Source organism: Neoarius graeffei, chromosome 18 (genome assembly GCF_027579695.1).
Source record: "Neoarius graeffei isolate fNeoGra1 chromosome 18, fNeoGra1.pri, whole genome shotgun sequence".
NCBI classification, from domain to species: domain Eukaryota; kingdom Metazoa; phylum Chordata; class Actinopteri; order Siluriformes; family Ariidae; genus Neoarius; species Neoarius graeffei.
In genome coordinates, this window is record NC_083586.1 from 56,849,440 (window position 1) to 56,871,054 (window position 21,615).

The following is a 21,615-nucleotide window of genomic DNA, read 5'->3' on the forward strand; positions in this document are numbered from 1 at the left end:
AAGACATGCAGGTTAGGTTAACTGGTGACTCTAAATTGACCGTAGGTGTGAATGTGAGTGTGAATGGTTGTCTGTGTCTATGTATCAGCCCTGTGATGACCTGGCGACTTGTCCAGGGTGTACCCCGCCTTTCGCCCGTAGTCAGCTGGGATAGGCTCCAGCTTGCCTGTGACCCTGTAGAAGGATAAAGCGGCTAGAGATAATGAGATGAGATGAGAAATTAAGCAAAGGCGGCACGGTGGTGTAGTTGTTAGCGCTGTCGCCTCACAGCAAGAAGGTCCGGGTTCGAGCCCCGTGGCCGGCGAGGGCCTTTCTGTGCGGAGTTTGCATGTTCTCCCCGTGTCCGCGTGGGTTTCCTCCGGGTGCTCCGGTTTCCCCCACAGTCCAAAGACATGCAGGTTAGGTTAACTGGTGACTCTAAATTGAGCGTAGGTGTGAATGTGAGTGTGAATGGTTGTCTGTGTCTATGTGTCAGCCCTGTGATGACCTGGCGACTTGTCCAGGGTGTACCCCGCCTTTCGCCCGTAGTCAGCTGGGATAGGCTCCAGCTCGCCTGCGACCCTGTAGAACAGGATAAAGCGGCTAGAGATAATGAGATGAGAAATTAAGCAAATTAGCATTTTATTAGTATTAATTATGCTAATTAGGTAAAAGCATTAAATCAGTACACTCAGTAAAAAGTACTAAAAGATTATTTCTAAATCCCCTCTTTGTGCTCTGTAGGCCTTTGTATTTCTCAAAAGTAGGGCCCACTAGTGTTTATATGAAAGAATATTAATGATTATTTTGATTAATATTCACAGCTTTCAAGGCGAACCTCGAAAAAACTGTATGATCCACATCCAATAAACAATTCATATTAACTCAACTGAAACTGACACTCGCGTTTCTGACTTCTGTTTTTTTTAAATATCATTCTGACCACGAAGATCGCAATATTTTTCATTAAAACAACTCCAGTTATATTCTAAAATAGTTATTTATTTACAGGAATCGGATTGATTTGAAAAAATAAGTAGGTAAAGCTACGAAAACTCACTTCAAAGTCTCTCGTGAATCAGGACGTCAAACCTAGCAGAGGGAAAATTTTGCTGAATCCTTCATCAGAAACAGTGAGAGCGAGAGAACATCCCTATACAAGTTATCTGATTGATATTGATGAGTAATCCAGTGGGAAATCGATCAGGAGAGAGACAGAGAGAGACAGAGAGAGAGAGAGAGAGAGAGAGAGAGCCTGACCGCTTTCCCGTGACTCAAAAAGAAAAGCACCGGCAGTTCCCCGACGTCCCGTGAGCAGAGTTTTTACTCTGTTGTACCGACTTCAACCTGCCGTTACTCCCAAAGTACTGAGCAGATCTTAACCAGATTCATTTCTTTGGAAAGCAGAGATTATACGATTTTTAATTAATGATAGTGTTCACGACAGAAAATATTCAAGAGTTAACCAATGACAGGTTTGGAAACTTAGATGAGTGTCTGCATGGACAATTTTCACAGTACAGCCAGTGAGCGTCTGATACGCCTAACATCGGCCTATTATTTTGATTAATATTCACATATTTTTAGTATTTAGCTCTCTCTCTCTCTCTCTCTCTCTCCTGATCGATTTCCCACTGGATTACTCATCAATATCAATCAGATAACTTGTATAGGGATGTTCTCTCGCTCTCACTGTTTCTGATGAACAGCATCCATCTTTTGACTGTCCGAGGCATGTTGTGTCGCCGTACATCATACATCACGTCGTTATCTTGTACCGGAACAGCATCCATCTACAAACTCCAAATTTAATGCAAAACATATTGAGCTCATCTGTCCATAAGGCCATTAGCTGTTGGCGTGGCGTCCATCCGTCGTCCACAATTCAATTAAATTGCATCTCCTCCTAAATCACAGATTTCCATGGAGTTCTCCACGGATTTCCGTTCCGATTGTTTTGTTTGAAAGAACTCATCACTCTGCATAAAACTTGGTTGTTGTTTTGTCATATTTTTTGCTAACGAGTTACTAATTAGGCCAAATTAACAAATTTTCCAAGCCTCTCACTAGAATTGGATCTCCTCTCCGATTTCTCACCTGATTCCAGTTCTGATTGATGTTTTGGGTCGATCTTCACTCGAGGAACAAAACTTGGTCTTTTCTTTGTTGATTTTCCTGTTGTAAACAATTTGTTTACTACTTTGTTTATTTTCAGTTAAATCGTATCTCCACCCTTTTTAAGTTCCCGATGGATTTCAGTTCTGATTGTTTTATTTGAAAGAACTCGGCCTTCTAAAACAACACTTGGTCGTTGTATTGTCAATTTTTTGCTAATGAACTGATAATTAGGTCAACTTAACGAGTTTTCAGACTTTTCACTAGAATTGCATCTCCTCTCGCAGTTCTCACTTGATTCCAGTTCTTTTTTTAGATTTTTTTTTTTGGGGGGGCTTTTCCACCTTTATTGGATAGGACAGTGTAGAGACAGGACAGGAAATGATCGGGAGAGAGAGAGACGGGGAGGGATCGGGAAATGACCTCGGGTCGGAATCGAACCCGGGTCCCCGGATTTATGGCATGGCGCCTTAGCCACCTGAGCCACGACGCCCCCTTGATTCCAGTTCTGATCGATGTTTTGGGTCGATCTTCACTCGAGGAACAAAACTTGGTCATTTCTTTGTTGATTTTCCTGTTGTAAACAGCTTGTTTACAACTTTGTTTATTTTCAGTTAAATCATGTCTCCTCCCTCCTTCAGTTCTCGATGGATTTCAGTTCTGATGGTTTTATTTGAAAGAACTCGACCTTCTGCACAACACCTGGTTGTTGTATTGTCAATTTTCTGCGAACAAATTTGTAATCAGGTCAACTTAATACATTTACTTCTAACTAGAATTGTATCTCCTCTCTCATTCATCACGCGAATTCAGTTCTGATCGATGTTTTGGGTCGATCTTCTTCCCTAGAGGAACAAAATTTAGTCCTTTTGTTGACTCTCCTTTTGTAAACAGTTTGCCGTGGAGGTTGGTCCTCTCTCACATCGTCACACTTCAGTTTGATGTTTTGGTCGCCGTGGTTGTTTTAATGGCAGGCCAGATGAGCTACGACTTCCTTGACGTTCTGGTTTCTCACTCAGTCTTTCACCGACAGTGCCGTCTGGTGGCTCCGCCCATTCTTCTACATAGACAGGCTGTGAGATCTGAGTGCAAAAAAGTGTCTAGTGTTCCAGAGTTTATTAATTTCTTTTTATTTTATTATCTTTTCCAAGATTATCAGTGCACAACGTGTACCATTTGATACACAGCTACTTCCTTTCTCAGGGCATGATGAGTTTAAAGGTGGAAGTGATTTTAGTGGAAAGCTGTACATTAAAAATGCTCTGAGGAAGAAATTAAGGCTTTAATGAGATCTGAGATCTGGGTAGAATATGAGATTTTTAAAAAAGCCACCTGTAGCAGTCAGTGCCGTACGGACACTCCGGCCGATCGTCATCTTCGTCATCCTTGTCGTTCTGCTTTTCTTCATAGTCGTTGTCTCCGGGGTGGCTGCACTCCTGGAAATGGATCGGGTTTTTCCTGGAGAGAGACCATGAACACAGCTTTTACTGACATGGCGATGCGAAGACCGGATGCACTCACTGTTCAAGTTGACACTGTTGCTAGGCAACTGGCAAACAAGGGGCAACACAGTGAACACATACACTTATACACTTACACACTCACACATACACTTGATTCTAAGATTCCTGTTCTTAGCAGGAGCGGAACCCAACGTGTTGCATGCTGAGATGCTTTTCTGCTCGCCACAGTCGTAAAGAGTGATTATACGACTTACTATATCCTTCCTGGATATAAAAAAAGATTGAACCACAAATCTGTCCATTTTCCTCTGACCTCTCTTATCAACAAGGTGTTTGGTTCCACCCACTGAACTGTCCCTCCCTCACTCACTCACTCACTCACTCACTCACTCACTCACTTGATGTTGTTTGTTTTTCGCACCATTCTGGATAAACTCTCGAGCCTGTTTGTTGTGTGTGAAAAGCCCAGGAGATCAACAGTTTCTGAAATACTCAAACCAGCAGTAAATTTCCACTTGCCCCGCAATATCATCACTTGCCCCCTATTTTGCGAGTACTACTTTTTTTTTAGGAAAACCATAGAATAGTTGTGAATTGCAACATAAAATGAAGCTCACACACTGAGTTGAAGTTTGGTTATTGATTAAGTTTATGATCAAGTTTGGTTATTGGTTACTTTTTACTTGTAACGGACAATAACAATTTTATCCAAAATAGTTTTTCCTGCCTTAGTCGATTTATTTCCATTTCACGTGCATGCAGCTGTTGTAAAGTTCAGCGTGTTTGTGTAGAACTCTCTCTCTCAGACTGTAGGTTCATTACTCCATAATGTAGAAATCATAAAATAGAAATCGATAACGTTTGTATGAAGAAAACAATAGGATGCCAAGACTTTTGAACAGTACTGTGTTTGAGAATATTTATATTTATTTTTTTCGTGGTCTGGTTTCCATCAAATCCTGTGCCCTGATTGGCTGCTGAGCGGGTCCGTATCCTACGGTACGGACCCTAGTTACGGACCCCGGTTATGGACCTCTGGCGACTCACTCGTTCATAACAACAAATATAGTAGCATTTTTTGTCAACATTTATCTTTTTTTTAATAATATTTATTTATAAGATTATCAAAAATCTTATAAATTTTTGCCAGCATTTCTCAGGAGAATAGCATTAATTTTACAGCATGGACAGCGATAACGACAGTGTTCACAGCGAAAGCGAGTTTTACTACCCTGAGGAAGAAGAAATAAAAGAAAACATTTCAGGAGAAAGCTAAAAACCTCTATTGCTAACGCCGAGCAAAAACATGGCTGAATCCTGAATGACTCCTATTTGTATAAATAGGGGACTACATAGGCAGCAAAATGTAGTTTTTTTCCTGCCATGGAAGTGCACTTGTATACCGAGGAGGAAGCAATTTGCATTACAGCCGTGAATGAGGATTCAAAATGGTTGCTCGGCTCGGTTTTCCCTTTCGGCCGCTCTCATTTTCTGTTAGAATTTGGTAAAGAAAAAAATAAATATATTATTTACCAGCTTAAGGTCGGTCCGTATGGTGAAATACCGTGACCACAGCCTTGAATACTGACCTCGGCCCAGAGGGCCTCGCTCAGTACTTTCAAGACCTTGGTCACGGTATTTCACAATACGGACCTCCCAACTGGTAAATAACATATATATCTTTTTTTCTGGTTATATCATCCACCTCTAGGTTGAAAAGGAAAAAAAACCCGTGCTGCGTCATGACAGACAGGATAATGTTTGAGTTTAAAATTATTGTTTAGTGTGTAGGTTGTGGGTGTTTTATACAGACCTGGCAACCTGTAACTGAATCAGCGCAGCCGGCCTGTCCTGACGCAGGTTTTTTTTTTTTAAATAAACCTAGAGGTGAATGATATAACAAAATAAAGACACATAAATATTTGAGAGATGAAATATTTTGCACAGGACTGTGTTCCTCTGCTAACAGAAACAAAGCTCCAGCTCTCTCTGCTCTTAATCTGTTCTGTTCCTTCAGGATTTATCGCACATGTCGCTCCTTGTTGAGTTTTTCATGCCCGAGTTGTTTGAAACCAACCTGGGTTTTCTGTGTCGAATAAGGAAGCGGCTACACCTGTAAGAAAATCAAACACTTTCACGAAGGCACTAACTCAAATGCAAGCAGAAAAAAAATTAAACCGAGATTCTTAAGCAAACTCTTCCATCCTCACTTCCGACTTTCTGCTTTTGTAAAATACATTTTAAATACAATCGTGAATTTCTCTGGAGTTTTCAGGCTGAGCTCCTCGCCTCGTATTCTTTAACCGCTCATTTCCTCGTTGTTCTTGAAGCATTTCTTCTATTTGTTAACCTTTTTCTTGATGGCGGGGAGACGGTAATGCCTTTTATCTATTTCTCTGTTTGAACAAACAGAAACAGCGCAAAAATTAACCATATTGAAGACAGATTAAGCTGCTTGCGTGAAAGACGGTGTCTGTCTGACCCCAGCTGTAATTACCACATGATGCGTGACGTCATGCACAAGGGGTCTATAAACAGTAGGCGTACCACACTACAACAGCGGGGGGATAGAAAATAACTTGCAAAGCAGGAAATGAAACCGAGACTAAGAAAACAGCCAAGACATAATGGTGGATACATAGTGAGAGATGCTTTTAGGAACTGAAATAAAAGATCAAAAAGCATAATTTTTGTGGTACTAGTTCGTAATATATGCTCGTTCCAACTTGCCCGGTCAGGCATGTCTGGGACATATCCCACTTGCCCAAATGCATGCTTCACTTGCCCTGGGCAATCGGGCAGTCCTTAATGTCAAGCCCTGATATCAAGACCAGAACGTCAAGGACGTATTAGCTCATTTGGCCTGCCATCAAAACACCCATGATGACCAAAACATCAAACAGAACTGAAATGTGATGATGTTACAGACGACCAACCTCCACGACAAACTGTTTACAACAGGAAAATCATTCATTCATTCATTCATTATCTCTAGCCGCTTTATCCTTCTACAGGGTCGCAGGCAAGCTGGAGCCTATCCCAGCTGACTACGGGCGAAAGGCGGGGTACACCCTGGACAAGTCGCCAGGTCATCACAGGGCTGACACATAGACACAGACAACCATTCACACTCACATTCACACCTACGGTCAATTTAGAGTCACCAGTTAACCTAACCTGCATGTCTTTGGACTGTGGGGGAAACCGGAGCACCCGGAGGAAACCCACGCGGACACGGGGAGAACATGCAAACTCCGCACAGAAAGGCCCTCGCCAGGCCCGGGGCTCGAACCCAGGACCTTCTTGCTGTGAGGCGACAGCGCTAACCACTACACCACCGTGCCGCCCACAGGAAAATCAACAAAGGACTAAATTTTGTTCCTCAAGGGAAGATGATCAACCCAAAACATTGATCAGAACTGAATTCGCATGATAAATGACAGAGGAGACACAATTCTAGTCAGAAGAAAATGTATTAAGTTGACCTGATTACTAATTTGTTAGCAAAAAATTGACAATACAACAACCAAGTTTTGTTTTAGAAGGGCTAGTTCTTTCAAACGAAACAATCAGAACTGAAATTCATTGAGAACTGAAGGAGGGAGGAGACACGATTTAACTGAAAATAAACAAAGTTGTAAACAAAGTTGTAAACAAATTGTTTACAAGAACATCAACAAACAAATGACCAAGTTTTGTTCCTTGAGTGAAGATCGACCCAAAACGTCAATCAGTCAGAACTGAAATCAAGTGAGAACTGCGAGAGGAGACGCAATTCTAGTGAAAAGTCCAAAAACTCGTTAAGTTGACCTAATTAGCAGTTAGTTAGCAAAAAATTAACAATACAACAACAGAAGGTTCTGCAGAAGGTCGAGTTCTTTCAAATAAAACAATCATAACTGAAATCCACCGAGAACTGAAGGAGGGAGGAGACGCGATTTAACTGAAAATAAACAAAGTGGTAAACAAACTGTTTCATTCATCTCATCTCATTATCTCTAGCCGCAATCAGAGAGGAGATCCAATTCTAGTGAGAGGCCTGGAAAATTTGTTAATTTGGCCTAATTAGTAACTCATCAGCAAAAAATTTTGATAAAAACAATGACCAAGTTTTGTGCGGAGTGATGAGTTCTTTCAAACAAAACAATCGGAACGGAAATTCATGGAGAACTGACGGAGGAGATACGATTTAACTGAATTGTGGATGACGGATGCAACGCCATGGCAACAGCATGTGATACAAGAGTGCTCTGAGAGTACAATATCCCCCGCTGGCAACTATGCTATAACTCTGGTAAAATGTGACTGAATTGAGCGAAATTGTAATATGCATATTACCGACATATAACAAAGAATCCTGTCAAGTTTCGTGAAATTCATCCACATATTGTGAGAGGAGTTGATTTCAGAAGGTGAGCACCCTTCCCAGGACGGACAGACGGACGTCACCACGACGTAATCTCCCTTCGGGCCTTTCGGCCAGCGGGGGATAAAAATTGTGTGGGAAGTTGATTTCAGAAAGCGAGCACACCTTGATGAAATTGCCAAAGTACAAGTTTGTTAATAATCAAGGACATAACTCTGGGAAAATGTGCCCAAATTAAACAAAATTTCAGTATGCGTATAACTGTCATGTAACAAAGCCTTCTGCCAAGTTTGGTGAAATTCCTCCACAAATTGTGAGAATAGTTGATTTCAGAAGAACGTACACCCTCATGAAATTGCCGAAGTTATTTAATCAAGGGTCAAAACTCTGGGAAAATTTTCACAAACAAAATTAAATTGTAATATGCGTATTACCGTCATACAACAAGGCTTTTTGCCAAGCTTCGAGAAATTCGTCCAAAAATTGTGAGAGGAGTTGATGTCAGAAGGCGAGCGCACCTTCATGAAATTGTGAAAGTACAAGGTTGTTAAAGGCCCGGTCACACAGCATTCCGCGTCTATATCACGTACAAAAAGATACAAAAATCTGGTGGACGTGGTCGTAAGTGGTAATTTTTGGTCAATTTTGGCTTTGCCGTGCTTTGTACGGGGTATGGCCGTCGGCGGCTGTTTCACTGACATAGCACTGCCAAATCACGGGTAACCGCGGCTCAGCGTCGTTGGAAGAGCGGCTTGCTGCGCATATAAAAGCGGTAGGATATGTTGAGCCTGTATCAGTTGGTTCTGTTGGTGCTGGAGCATTAAGATGAGGACATCACAGAGTTGAGGGTTCATGTTCACCCCTTGACATCTAGACTGCAAGTGCAAGTCTCAGAAAATTACGGTATTTACATGCCGCAAATCAGAAGTGATGCAGAAGTGATTAGACAGTGATCAATCGAATTTAGAACTTGTTTGAGACGTCGTTTAACGGGCTTAGACAGTGCTATGTACGCGGAAAAATCCATTTCTCAGTGATAAGCCGCTAAACACACGCTATATCCCGTGATACCAACGCGTAACACCCGTCCGATGACCGTGCTCTGCCCGTGATAGACCGCCAAACTTTCGCGTCTTACCACGTCTCCCCAAGTTTTAATAACGGCCGGGACACTGATTATCACGTGTTTTTCACCTGTGTTGCACGTCTTTACCACGTGTGCCGGCCGTGGTTGTCCGCGGTCTAAAGTTTTGAGCAGTCCAAAACTTTTTGCCGCGTCCGACGCCGTTCCGATTTTCCCCTGCGTCCTGTCACGTCTGTATATCGACTGTAACACGTCTTAACTTCGACATCAACACGAACAATATCGTCTGCTTCACGGGAGAGCACTTTTTGACGGGTTTTGGCCGTGATAAAGCCGTAAAGCGCTGTGTGACCGGGCCTTAATCAAAGGCTGTAACTCTGGGAAAATGCGACTGAATTGAACAAAATTGCAATACGTGTACTACCAACATATAACAAAGAATCCTGCCAAGTTTCGTGAAATTCCTCCAAAAATTGTGAGAGGAGTTGATTTCAGAAGGCGAGTACCCTTCCCGGGACGGACATCACCGCGACATAATCCCCCTTCGGGCCTTTCAGCCAGTGGGGGATAAAAACACCATGTGACATAATGTCTGAATCGATTTAGTGATCTCGCCGATGAATGCCGTTTTGTTGTGAATTAAAAAACGTAACAGCTGTACAGTATTTTGCTGATCTTGGCTCTGACAGCTGTATCCTGGGACAGCATGACACTCTAAATGATTGTGTGGCGCAATCGAAAGATCACTGTTAAATGGTTGAGCGGGCATCATAGTGAACTCTCTCTCTCTCTCTCTCTCTCTCTGCTAGTTATGATGATCTTTGGGAAGATTTTAAGCTGCTTTGGGACGCTGGGCCTGGTGCACTCCAGCGAACGAGTGAAAAAGTTTGCTTTAACAAGAGAAGTTTGAAGGAGATTCATCATAAAATGATGTGTCATGTGCTCTTTCAACCTAAATAATTATTTAATGGACAAAAGATGTTGGATTTCCTCTAGACTTGATTAGAAACTGCAAACCACTCTTGTCCTCTTAGCAATCAGACATTAAAAAAAAAAAAATGGGCATAATGTCCTTTTGATTTACATAATTATGAGATCCTGCTCAGGGATGCAGAAGATTTCTGGTTTTTGGAAAATAAAATTATTTGGTTTGGATTAGTACCTGTAACAGGAAGTGCCATAGGGACACGGCGTCCTGCGCTGAACTTCAGCCTTCTGCTGCCCGTCTGTCTGAGACTTTCTGGAGCTTTCCGGCCTTGAGGTCGCGCCTTCAGCTCTCTTGCATTCTTTTTCCTTTTCCTGCGCTACGCTGGCGTCTTCGTCCTCTGGTGGCGTCTCTTGGCTGGACTTTGACACCGGAGCCTGGTCCTGTTGATGAGGAAATGACTTTATCCCCGTGTAATGGCACTACGATGAAGACAAGCCTCACTATTGATGAAGCTAACCTAAAAATCATGACGTCTCACACACCAGTTCTCTCATGCATCATATTTAACCAAGACGAAGACTATAAGATATCTTACATCATTATTTTATATGATTATAATAAGAAAAATAAAACTCGAGACGTTTGTTGCTGTATCTTTATATCCCTCTAAAGCAAATTAACTCAACTGCACTTGCAGATGATTAGAAACACATTCATGTCACGAATCCAGCACGAATGTCTTTCATGATATCCGTAAATGCCCTGTTCCAGGTTCCGAGTGTACCTGGCTCTCCTCTGGGTCGCTTTCCAGCTTCCTCGCTCTCTTTCTGGGAGCCTTGCTGCATTCTTCTTCCTCATCCTCTTCAACCTCTTTCTCCTCTTCCTCGTCTCCTGATAATGAAGGAAGCCTCGCCCGGGGTCGTTTGGGTCCTGCTGAGCGTTTGGATGAAGGCGTGCTTCGGACTGTGGGTTTTGGATGTCGTTTAGCTGCTACTGGATAAAGAAACAAATCACATGAAGGCAAGGAACAAAAATGGCCACCTCAGAACCAGCAATTAGAAAGAATCTTTATTCAGAAGACCTGCGTCATACAATATGATTTTCAGTAGGGCTCTGGAATATTTGAAAAAATAAATATATATACACATAAAAATAAAATGCATATAATCATGAATAAAAATAGTCCCAATGAACCTGGAGCTCATACCACCCACTGTTGTTGTGTATGAGTTTGATCAAAATCCGATCACTCCTGTAGGAGGAGTAGCGATTTTCGTGAAATTGCACGTGACCCCTCTGTAGCCTCATCCATGGTAGGCAACGCCACCTGGTGAACAACTCTTGTTGGAATATGTCTTTAGAGTCTTCTGGGTGGGTGAGTTTCAGTGAAAATGTCCCAGCAGTTTACAAAGCGCAGCATTCAATGTGACGAGTCACCCAAAATTTTCAAATGCCCATAAACTTAAATATGACAGGTGGCGCCACCGTCTTGACAACTTTTATACATACTAACCTGTGAAACATTCTATATGAGTTTGATCAGAATTTGATCACTCCTGTAGGAGGAGTAGCGGTTTTCGTGAAATTGCATGTGACCCCTCTGTAGCCTCAGTTATAGCAGATGGCACCACCTGGTGAACAACTCTTGTTGGAATATGTCTTTAGAGTCTTCTGGGTGGGTGAGTTTCAGTGAAAATGTCCCAGCAGTTTACGAAGAGTAGCGTTTAATGTGACGAATCACTCAAAAATTTCAAATGCCCATAAAATTAAATATGACAGGTGGCGCCACCGTCTTGACAACTTTTATACAGACCAACCTGGGGAACGTTCCATACGGGTTTGATCAGAATCTGATCACTCTTGTAGGAGGAGTAGCGATTTTCGTGAAATTGCACATGACCCCTCTGTAGCCTCATCCATGGTAGGCAGCGCCACCTGGTGAACAACTCTTGTTGGAATATGTCTTTAGAGTCTTCTGGGTGGGTGAGTTTCAGTGAAAACATCCCAGCAGTTTACGAAGAGCAACGTTTAATGTGACGAGTCACACACAATTTTCAGACGCCCATAAACTTAAATATGACAGGTGGCGCCACCGTCTTGACAACTTTTATGCACACCAACCAACCTGGGAAACATTGTATGCGAGTTTGATCAAAATATGATCACTCCTGTAGGAGTAGCAGCAATTTTTGTAAATTGTGGATGGACGACGGATGGACGACACTTGATCACATAAGCTCATCCGGCCTTTCCTGCGGCTGGATGAGCTAAAAACTACACTTAAGTAAACAGTAAGTCACTCTAATAAATAATATAACAAAAAAACCAACATGGTAATGACAAAAAAAAAAGAATAATGTTGATTTTATATATATATATATATATATATATATATATATATATATATATATATATATAAACAAATAAGCCCAGAGCCTAATTATTCACTATGAAGGCTTTGTTTCTTTTTTTTTTAAATATATTTATTTTATGGACATTATTATTTTTTTCATTATCATGTTGTTTTTTATTATATTATTTATTTATCAGAATGACTCACTGTTTACTTAAGTGTAGTTTTTATCAATGATTATATGCATTTTATTTATTTTTTTTTTCAAAATTTCCAGAGCCTTACTGAAAATCATATTGTTCTCACATTGTATGATTTTCAGTTTACACGCATGCACACATTTTAACACAGGGACATACAATAAGGGGCAGAACTAATCGAGTGCAGGTTTTCTCATAGTACGAAAGATAAATTCACCTGGCTTGAGTATTTCAGAAATTGCTGAAAGAATGAAAAATAAATAAATAAATCACCATCCAGTGAATGGAAGTTCTGCGAGCGGAAACTCCTTGCGGTGGAGAAGGATAGCCAGACTCTACTGAAATCTGTTTTCCAAACGAAGTATTGCACAAAAACGAGTTTAAATGACGATTACTGCCTACTTTTTTCAAACTTTCCTGATTGCTATCAAAACAAACAAAATTTCCGGCTTGATTCCATCAGCATTCGAAAGAGGGCGCGCGCGTCTTTTGACAACGTTGGCAGATGTCGGTCACTTTGATTTCCGCTGTACGTTTTACTTCCGTCCTACGATGTCTCGCACAGGTCTCAACGAATCTCGTTTATGGCCGTTGCTTTGACATATGGACTGATATATTACAGAGCATATTTCAAACACATAACTTGCTATAGCAGCGACAAAATAGCGATCAAAAATGCATTCCGATATTTAATAAAATTAGATAAATAGAATTTTCATAATAAAACATTTGCCTTCAGTTCTCCTTTAAGTTAAAGTACTGAAGTACTTGCTTTTAAAAATACTTAAGTCTTAAAAGTACATTTTCTGTCAACGCATTGTTGTATTATTGCCACAGTGCTTACAAAACCTAATGCCTCTGAAGCAACCGACTGGATTTACTGATTAGCTTGTAGAACCTGTAGAATAAACACCTGGTAGAACGTTACAAAATGAAACACAACTGAACTGAAAAAAGAACAGCCATTGGCATTTTCTTTTTTTTTTTTAATTTTAACACTCCTCCCCACTCCCACAAAGCAGCATGGTAGTGTTCTGACCCAGCTCTGGCAGTGTGCGCACACATGTATGTGTATGTTAATCCGAAAGACAGCTGTAAATGCAGCTTGCTCAGAAAATAAAAAGGACAATCCGACCTGATTAAAACCCAGGTCCACACCTCAAGCTTAAAGGTCCCATGGCATGAAATTTTCACTTTCTGAGGTTTTTTAACGTTAAAATGAGTTCCTCTGACCTTCTTAAGTCACCCCAGTGGCTAGAAATTTCATAATGTGTAAACCAAACTATGGCCAACATTTGAGAATGGCGCGTCAAAACGGCGCGTTGATAAGCTCTTCCCTTTACTACGTCAGCAAGGGAGATGATCCCCACGCCCCCCCTCTGGATTCCCACCCACTGTATGGATTGCCCGCCCAGTTGTAGTGAGGAGACCATAGAGGACACAACAACATGGCATCACCTAAGCGAGCGAAACATGGAAATTGCACTGTACATGGATGTGACAACACAGAAAAGAGTGTTTTTACTGCCGACGGGAGAGCCCCTGCAGACGCAGTGGCTTAATTTTATTTACTTCAATAATACGCCGTCGAGTCTACCTAAGACAGTGTATGTTTGTCGGAAGCATTTTCCTGAGGAATGTTTCCACAACTTGGGACAGTACAGGGCAGGTTTTGCACATCAACTGTTACTGAAGCCTGGGTCCGTACCAAGCATCCCTGCCGCATCAGCCACAAACACCGAACAAGTAAGTGTATAACTGTTAAGTCGTTTTGCCGTGTTTTAAAATCGGTGCGTTAGCCTAGCAATGGCTACATTAGCTGTGCAGCTAACCGCTTCCTGCAGTTAGCCAGGTACTCTGCGCTACAAAACTAAAGAGCATGCAGCATGCTCTGTTAAACTGAGTTTAGTCTGGAAATTGACTGTAACTTATGAGCTTATGTTTGACTATTGCTCCGCAATGCAGGTCTTCTGTTGGATAAGCGATATGTTGCTGTAGTTGCTGCTTCTATCCTCTTTGGTTATGGAGTGCGTGTTCAAGCCTAGGGTATTATATGTTCGTAAACTACCACTCCGAACACTCTCACACTCTGTTCTCTGTGTCACGTTGAGTTTACGAAAGGAGTCCAAGGGAGAACGGGGTTTTGTCTTAGCAGCGTGGCTACAGGCGCTGATAGCAGCATGTATGTGTGTGCGCAGCTTGGTCAAGCCCCTCCCCCCATGGCCCGCCCCCACCCTCTACCCTTCCCCGCCTCCTGCTTTTCATTAGCAAAACGACACACTGGGAAAAGCGCTGAAATGGGGCTTTCTCCCAGGAGGCTATATTTACGTGCCGAGGGTTCATTTCGAGAAAGGCTGCGGATATAACATCCGGAAGCCTCCACGAGCCCGTTTAAAGCATCAACAAACCACCATGCCATGGGACCTTTAATAACTGCCCAACAGCAACACTGCTTTAAGCAAGAGAATCATCTGATATCAAAACAAAGAATTCCAACAAATTGTTGTGACTGACTAGCACAATACTGTCCATCTCACAGGTCTCACACGTACGTGTGTGTGTGTAGTCATGCACGTATGAATCTGCATGTGAAATCATGGTGGTTCAACGTTAAGCTAGCTAGTCAGTGAAGCTCCACCTGACATGCTAGCAAATGCTTTTCAAACTCAAAATCATATTGGGTAGCTAACGCTACTAGAAAAGAAAGATTTCTACATTCTGTTTATTTGGCAAGATTATACTAAAACATATTTCTGAAAGGACTTCAGATAAGTTAACGTTATTCATGTTAGTATAACTCCATTTTTACATCCTAACTAACAGTGTCCAAGTTAACTAGCTATGCTTTATCGTTAGCCGTGGACAAGGCGATGGCAAGTTGGCGGGCAAACCCATAGAAAGTCATTTGACTAACCAGACTGCATAGCTATTGCAATGTTACTGCTAGCTCTAAAAGCACAGACAACTTTGTTGCAAGCTTGCTCTTGTAATAAAACATTTATATACCTCAATATGCTTCCGCAGGTTGAATGGCGAGTTTTTGTAGGCCGTGATGTGGTTCATTTTAGGCAAACAAAGCAAATATTTAAAACGAAATGACTCTTTATTCCTTTCAGAAAACTGAAACGTGGGTTCATGGGCCATGAGTGCGTGCATTCCCCGAAGAACTGCCTCCTTCCATTCTGCCATCAACTGATCAGGTTAAATAACGCTGCTGAGGAATCACTGAACTTGATTTTATCCAGTCTATGGACGTGACGTGACCCTAGTGATTACTGATCGGCTGTCTCAGTGTCACCTAGGAAAAAGCCATCACGTTTTAGAAAAGAAAAGAAAAAACATCCACTTTCAAAGCTGCTTCATAGGAATGATTAACGAGGACCTTGATAGAAATGTCGTGGAGCGAAAAGTACGATATTTGCCTTTCAAATGTAGTGAAGCTAAAGTCATAACTTGCCAAAAAAATTAATACTCAAGTAAAGTACAGATAAATGCACTTCGTTACTGTCCACCTCTGAAGAAACTCGAATAACTACTCTTTACAGCCGTGGTGAGCAGAAAAGCATTTCAGAACACACAACAGGTCTAACCATGAGGAGAAACTGGACTGCTGAAAATCAGATGTTTTTTTTTCCCTCATTGCGTCCTTGTCTTAACTTTATTAAATGTTTTAAAATCAGTGAATAATATATACTCAATCTTGTGTGTTCAAAATTTTAAACTTTTAACTGGTATATATAAACACGGATTACAATAGAGTTATAAAAACATACAATGACTTTAAAAAAAACAAAAGAGAAAAAGAGAGAGAGAGAGAGAGAGAGAGAGAGAGAGAGAGAGGAAAAAGAAAAATGTTGTTTTGAAGTTTTGTGCCTAGGGGCTAAATGAACTGAACGTTGTCTAGTTAACCCTCAGTTAATTTTTGTTAAAAATAATTGTTATACGGTGAAAAGGAGACAATGAGTTTAACAAAAGCCAGAATTCTGAATTTTGCAAAGTTAAAGTCAGATGAGGGTTTGTTTTTTTTTAATCTTTCAGTCTTCAACTGTCCAGTTTCCTGATGGTACAGGGACACCACAAAATATTAAGTAAAGTGCAGGTCACGTTTCTGGAACTGGGCGAGGGTGAGAGTGGGTGAGTGTGTGACTGTGTACACAAGAAAGAGTGAGAATGATGAAAAAAAAAGAACAGATAAAACGAGGTGCCTTTTGAATGTCTCTGTGTGCTGTGTGTTGACAGACAGGTTTTATCAGCCTGCAAAAGCGCTGTTTGTCTTTCAGTGAAGAATCTCTGTACAGTTTACAGGAGACAAAATGTCTTTAAAAGGACACGGTGACATTAATGATGGGTTTTAAAGGAGGCAGTAAAAAAGATGCTAAAACACATGTCGAAAAGCCACTTTAGCAAAGACTTCAAGTAATGTTTTGTTTTCAAAGTGCATATTCTGGATCCAATTTCATGTTTTTTTATATGAAAGAATGTCCCTTTACACACTCATCCAGAAGGGTAATTTTGCACAAGGCCATCTGTCTACAGCAGAAAAAAATAAAATAACAAAAACGCGTCTGGAAAAATCCCAAGGGAGTCTGGAGCCAGATTCGTGGCGTCACCTGCGGAAGTGCCAGCAGGCTGTGCGAGCTTTGCACGGTTTCAGTGCACAGCCTGTGTAGACCAAGCGCTCCCATTTCTCTCTCATTGTCCGGTCTTTTGGGAAACGATGAGCACTAATCCCATCAAGATTGGTGTTGCTACACCCTCCTACGATACATCTGTTAACCATTTTAATAATTACGCAATAACGTTGAAGAAATTTGCAGAAAACCACCAGGTCGTTTTCTCATAAACAAACCAGCGCTGACGTAGGATTCAGAGGGAGGCGTCCCGCATGTGACGTCACGAAAATCAATGTTTCCCAGGAAATCCAAATGCTAAGTTTTTTCAGAGGCGGACCAATTCGCCTCAAATGGCTTGATTTCAACTGAATTTTTCTGGTATTGTGCAAGGTAAAAAAATTGCACAAAATGCAAAATGTGACAGATATTTGACCAAAGTTTAATATAAAATAGGAGAATTACACTGATCTTGCTCTTGAATTTACCCGTGATATGCACTTTAAGGACAAACTTACCTTATCTGCTTACTACCTTCCCTTTTATCAGACTCACTTAAACTTGGCTCATTATTAGACTAAACCAACAACTAATTTGCATATCTTGTCATCTTCTATCACATTACACGTCGGATTTAAAAGGCATTTTACCATTAAAGGAATGGCATACAGTACCAGTCAAAGGTTTGGACACACCTTCTAATTTATTTTTTAATGAATTAAGTCACATCTTCATGTCTTAAAGTAATGATGGACGTCATTTCGCTTTACTCAGTTGTTCGGTTCTTGATGTAATATTTACAGATTACTGCAGCTGTGGTGTGGAATAAGGCTAGTTATTTACTGTATTTTGATCTCAAACACATTAAAGGAACAGTCCACCGTACTTCCATAATGAAATATGCTCTTATCTGAATTGAGGCGAGCTGCTCCGTACCTATCCGAGTTTTGCGCGACCTCCCAGTCAGTCAGACGCAGTCAGACGCGCTGTCACTCCTGTTAGCGATGTAGCTAGGCTCAGCATGGCCAATGGTATTTTTTGGGGCTGTAGTTAGATGCGACCAAACTCTTCCGCGTTTTTCCTGTTTACATAGGTTTATATGACCAGTGACATGAAACAAGTTCAGTTACACAAATTGAAACGTGGCGATTTTCTATGCTATGGAAAGTGCGCACTATAATGACAGGCGTACTAACACCTTCTGCGCGCTTCGACAGCGCATTGATACGGAGCTCAGATATCAATGCGCTGCCGAAGCGCGCAGAAGGTGTTAGTACGCCTGTCATTATAGTGCGGACTTTCCATAGCATAGAAAATCGCCACGTTTCAATTTGTGTAACTGAACTTGTTTCATATCACTGGTCATATAAACCTATGTAAACAGGAAAAACGTGGAAGAGTTTGGTCGCATCTAACTACAGCCCCAAAAAATACCATTGGCCATGCTGAGCCTAGCTACATTGCTAACAGGAGTGACAGCCCGTCTGACTGACTGGGAGGTTGCGCAAAGCTCGGAGAGGTACGGAGCAGCTCGTCTCAATTCAGATAAGATCATATTTCATTATGGAAGTACGGTGGACTGTTCCTTTAAGAAGGCAGGAAACTCATCCACTAATTACCTTTTGACGAGACACAGCTGTTAACTGAAAAGCATTCCAGGTGACAACCTCATGAAGCTGGTTAAGATAATGCTAATAGTGTATAAAGCGCCATCAAGGTAAACACTGGATACTTTCTTTGAAGAATCTTAAACATATTTTGTTTAAACGCTTCTTTGTTTCCCACATAATTCCATTTATTATATGGAAACGAGGGGTGGCACGGTGGTGTAGTGGTTAGCGCTGTCACCTCACAGCAAGAAGGTCCGGGTTCGAGCCCCGTGGCCGACGAGGGCCTTTCTGTGTGGAGTTTGCATGTTCTCCCCGTGTCCGCGTGGGTTTCCTCCGGGTGCTCCGGTTTCCCCCACAGTCCAAAGACATGCAGGTTAGGTTAACTGGTGACTCTAAATTGACCGTAGGTGTGAATGTGAGTGTGAATGGTTGTCTGTGTCTATGTGTCAGCCCTGTGATGACCTGGCAACTTGTCCAGGGTGTACCCCGCCTTTCGCCCGTAGTCAGCTGGGATAGGCTCCAGCTTGCCTGCGACCCTGTAGAACAGGGGTCACCAAACTTTTTTCTCTGGGGGCCACATTGTCGTTCCTGACTGTGATGGGGGCCGGGGTCGGGTCAGCTATATCACATAGAATTGTATAACCCAGACAAATATGACCACCAGCAGGCCTCATTGTGTAGTAGAGATTACTAGCCTGGCACGGCCATCCCCACTACTATATCCCCACTACTATATCCATACTACTATATCCACACTACTATATCAACACTTGATTCCTGGCACATATTTGTTTATCTTTACTAGTGGTTTGCAAAAGTAGTAATCGAGTCTTCACACTTTGTTTTAATTTGAAATACCACTGATATTCCATTTATTTATTTTCTAATAAAAATAATATCAAAGCTGTCAAGGTAAGAAACATCTGTCTAGTTGAGGTGATTGACACTGGCAAAGGTGAGTGGAAAATTATAAATTGTAGGTAAGCCTGTTGATATTATTAATAATATTAATAATAATTGTATGCAGCACTTAATAAAGGTCAAATAAATAGGCCTATAAAATAAATACATTTTAAAAAACAGTGAAATTATAATAATATGAGCAATAGATCACAGCAGTTGTGCTGTGTCCTGCACGTCATTGCTCTCATCCATAGCCAAAGCAAAAAACTCGAATTCTGACGCTCTCTCATTCAGCTGGTCATACACGTTGTCCCCCAAATCTTCAGTTTGCCTGGTCGTAGTAGATGCGGAGAGACTCACTGCGTTGAGCGCATATCCTTCTTGTCGGGACACACCTCCTCGGCCACAGCAAGCATGCATACTTTAACAAAGTCCCCATCAGTAAACGGCTTTCCATGGGTAGCTAGTAGGTGAGCTACCTTATAGCGAGCTCGGACAGCAGCCTGGTTGATCTGGGTTTGGTGAAGGAATACATTCTGTTGTGCAGCCAGTCCGCATTTCATCCTCCGAATCCTGTCTTCTCTTGTTTGGCCTCGCAAACTAGCATACTCTTTGTGGCATAGTTCGAATTACGTGGGAGCCAATAGGAGCTGAGCTCCCATTCCCTCAGGCTCCCATGAAAGAAGCAAACTTAATTTTCTGTGCAACTCTCTCAAATACGTCATATATCACCATAATAAGCTTGAATAGCCTATATCACCATATAAATATAAATAAAACTCATTTCATTTCCGATCGCCATGCAGCCATAACTTTGTATTGAACGTGTTATTAAACCGCAACATGTGCGGCTGTACTTCACCACCACACCACGATGCGCGCAAACTGAAATTTGCAGCCTGCGAAATCGAATGTGAAGTTAAGTCCGAAGAAGACTTGTCCTTTATCTCACAACGAGCTTCCTTTGTTTAACAATACACAATATATAATTTGTTTAACAATATATATATATATATATATATATATATATATATATATATATATATATAATATGCATGCAACACCGCGTGTGCGTGCGTGCGTGCGTGCGTGCATGCGCGCGCCTGTGTGTGAAAGCTGTGCACTGCAGTGCGCAAAAGTGCGCTGGTCCAGGAGAGCGAGTATGCACTGCTTTTTTTTTTTTAAATAGAGACCCCCATAGGGTCAAATTTATAATTCGAACCCTGCTTTGTGGCGGGTTTCATAGTGACGACGCAGATTATATTCTTTGAAAACCGGCACACTTTCTTTACATACAAGACAAACTGCACGGTCCTTACACTGAACGAAAAAAATAATCGGTGGTCCACTGTTCTTTAAAAACTCTGCACTCTCTGTCAGCTTTTCGCTTACCGCTAGCCACTTTGCTGTCCTGAACACTGACAGTTCTTTGCGCATGCGCTGCCTGTCACTGCTTGATCGCGAGCATATGACGAAAATTCGGAAAATATGAATAGTTCATTTTATAACTAAATATCAATTTTAATTGATAAAATCAACAAAATACAAGATGCAGACATGTTATTATTTGCCAAAAAGCAATTTAAAAAATAGGCCATGACCACTTTTGGGGATAGGGCCGGTTCAAGTGATGGGGGGCAGAGGGGCTGGGGGGCCGGTCAAAGGGGGGTGGCGGGCCGGATCTGGCCCGCGGGCCGTAGTTTGGTGACCCCTGCTGTAGAAGGATAAAGCGGCTAGAGATAATGAGATGAGATATGGAAACGAATGTTTTACTGGGAAATACGCAACTTGTATTTTTCATCCGAGCTCCATCCGGGACATGGAGAACCAAAACCGTGACATAAATCTCTATATGTGATTTGTGAAGAAATCGATTAATTGTTTTGATAAATTTGGGCACTTTTTGTTTGTGAATGTGTCAGTATAATTAAAAAAAAAATCACATTGGCCTAAAGATATGAAATTTATCTTCTTGTGTAGAAAAACTTGCATTTTTTGTATGAA

At 41.5% G+C, this 21,615-nt stretch overlaps 1 protein-coding gene across 5 annotated transcripts in view; it reads right to left on the bottom strand.

Annotated features, from left to right (window-relative positions):
- aplf (aprataxin and PNKP like factor) overlaps nucleotides 1-21,615 on the bottom strand; it is a 74,447-nt gene that overhangs the window by 9,570 nt on the left and 43,262 nt on the right. For 4 of the 5 annotated variants that reach the window (XM_060899056.1, XM_060899054.1, XM_060899058.1 and 1 more), the window contains exons 7-9: nucleotides 10,720-10,928; nucleotides 10,170-10,375; nucleotides 3,427-3,552 (exon numbers count right to left, since the gene is read on the bottom strand). In XM_060899056.1, the coding sequence (XP_060755039.1) occupies nucleotides 3,427-3,552; nucleotides 10,170-10,375; nucleotides 10,720-10,928 (541 nt within the window). The remainder of the gene's footprint in view (nucleotides 1-3,426; nucleotides 3,553-10,169; nucleotides 10,376-10,719; nucleotides 10,929-21,615) is intronic. The other variant, XM_060899055.1, reaches the window with a different exon arrangement.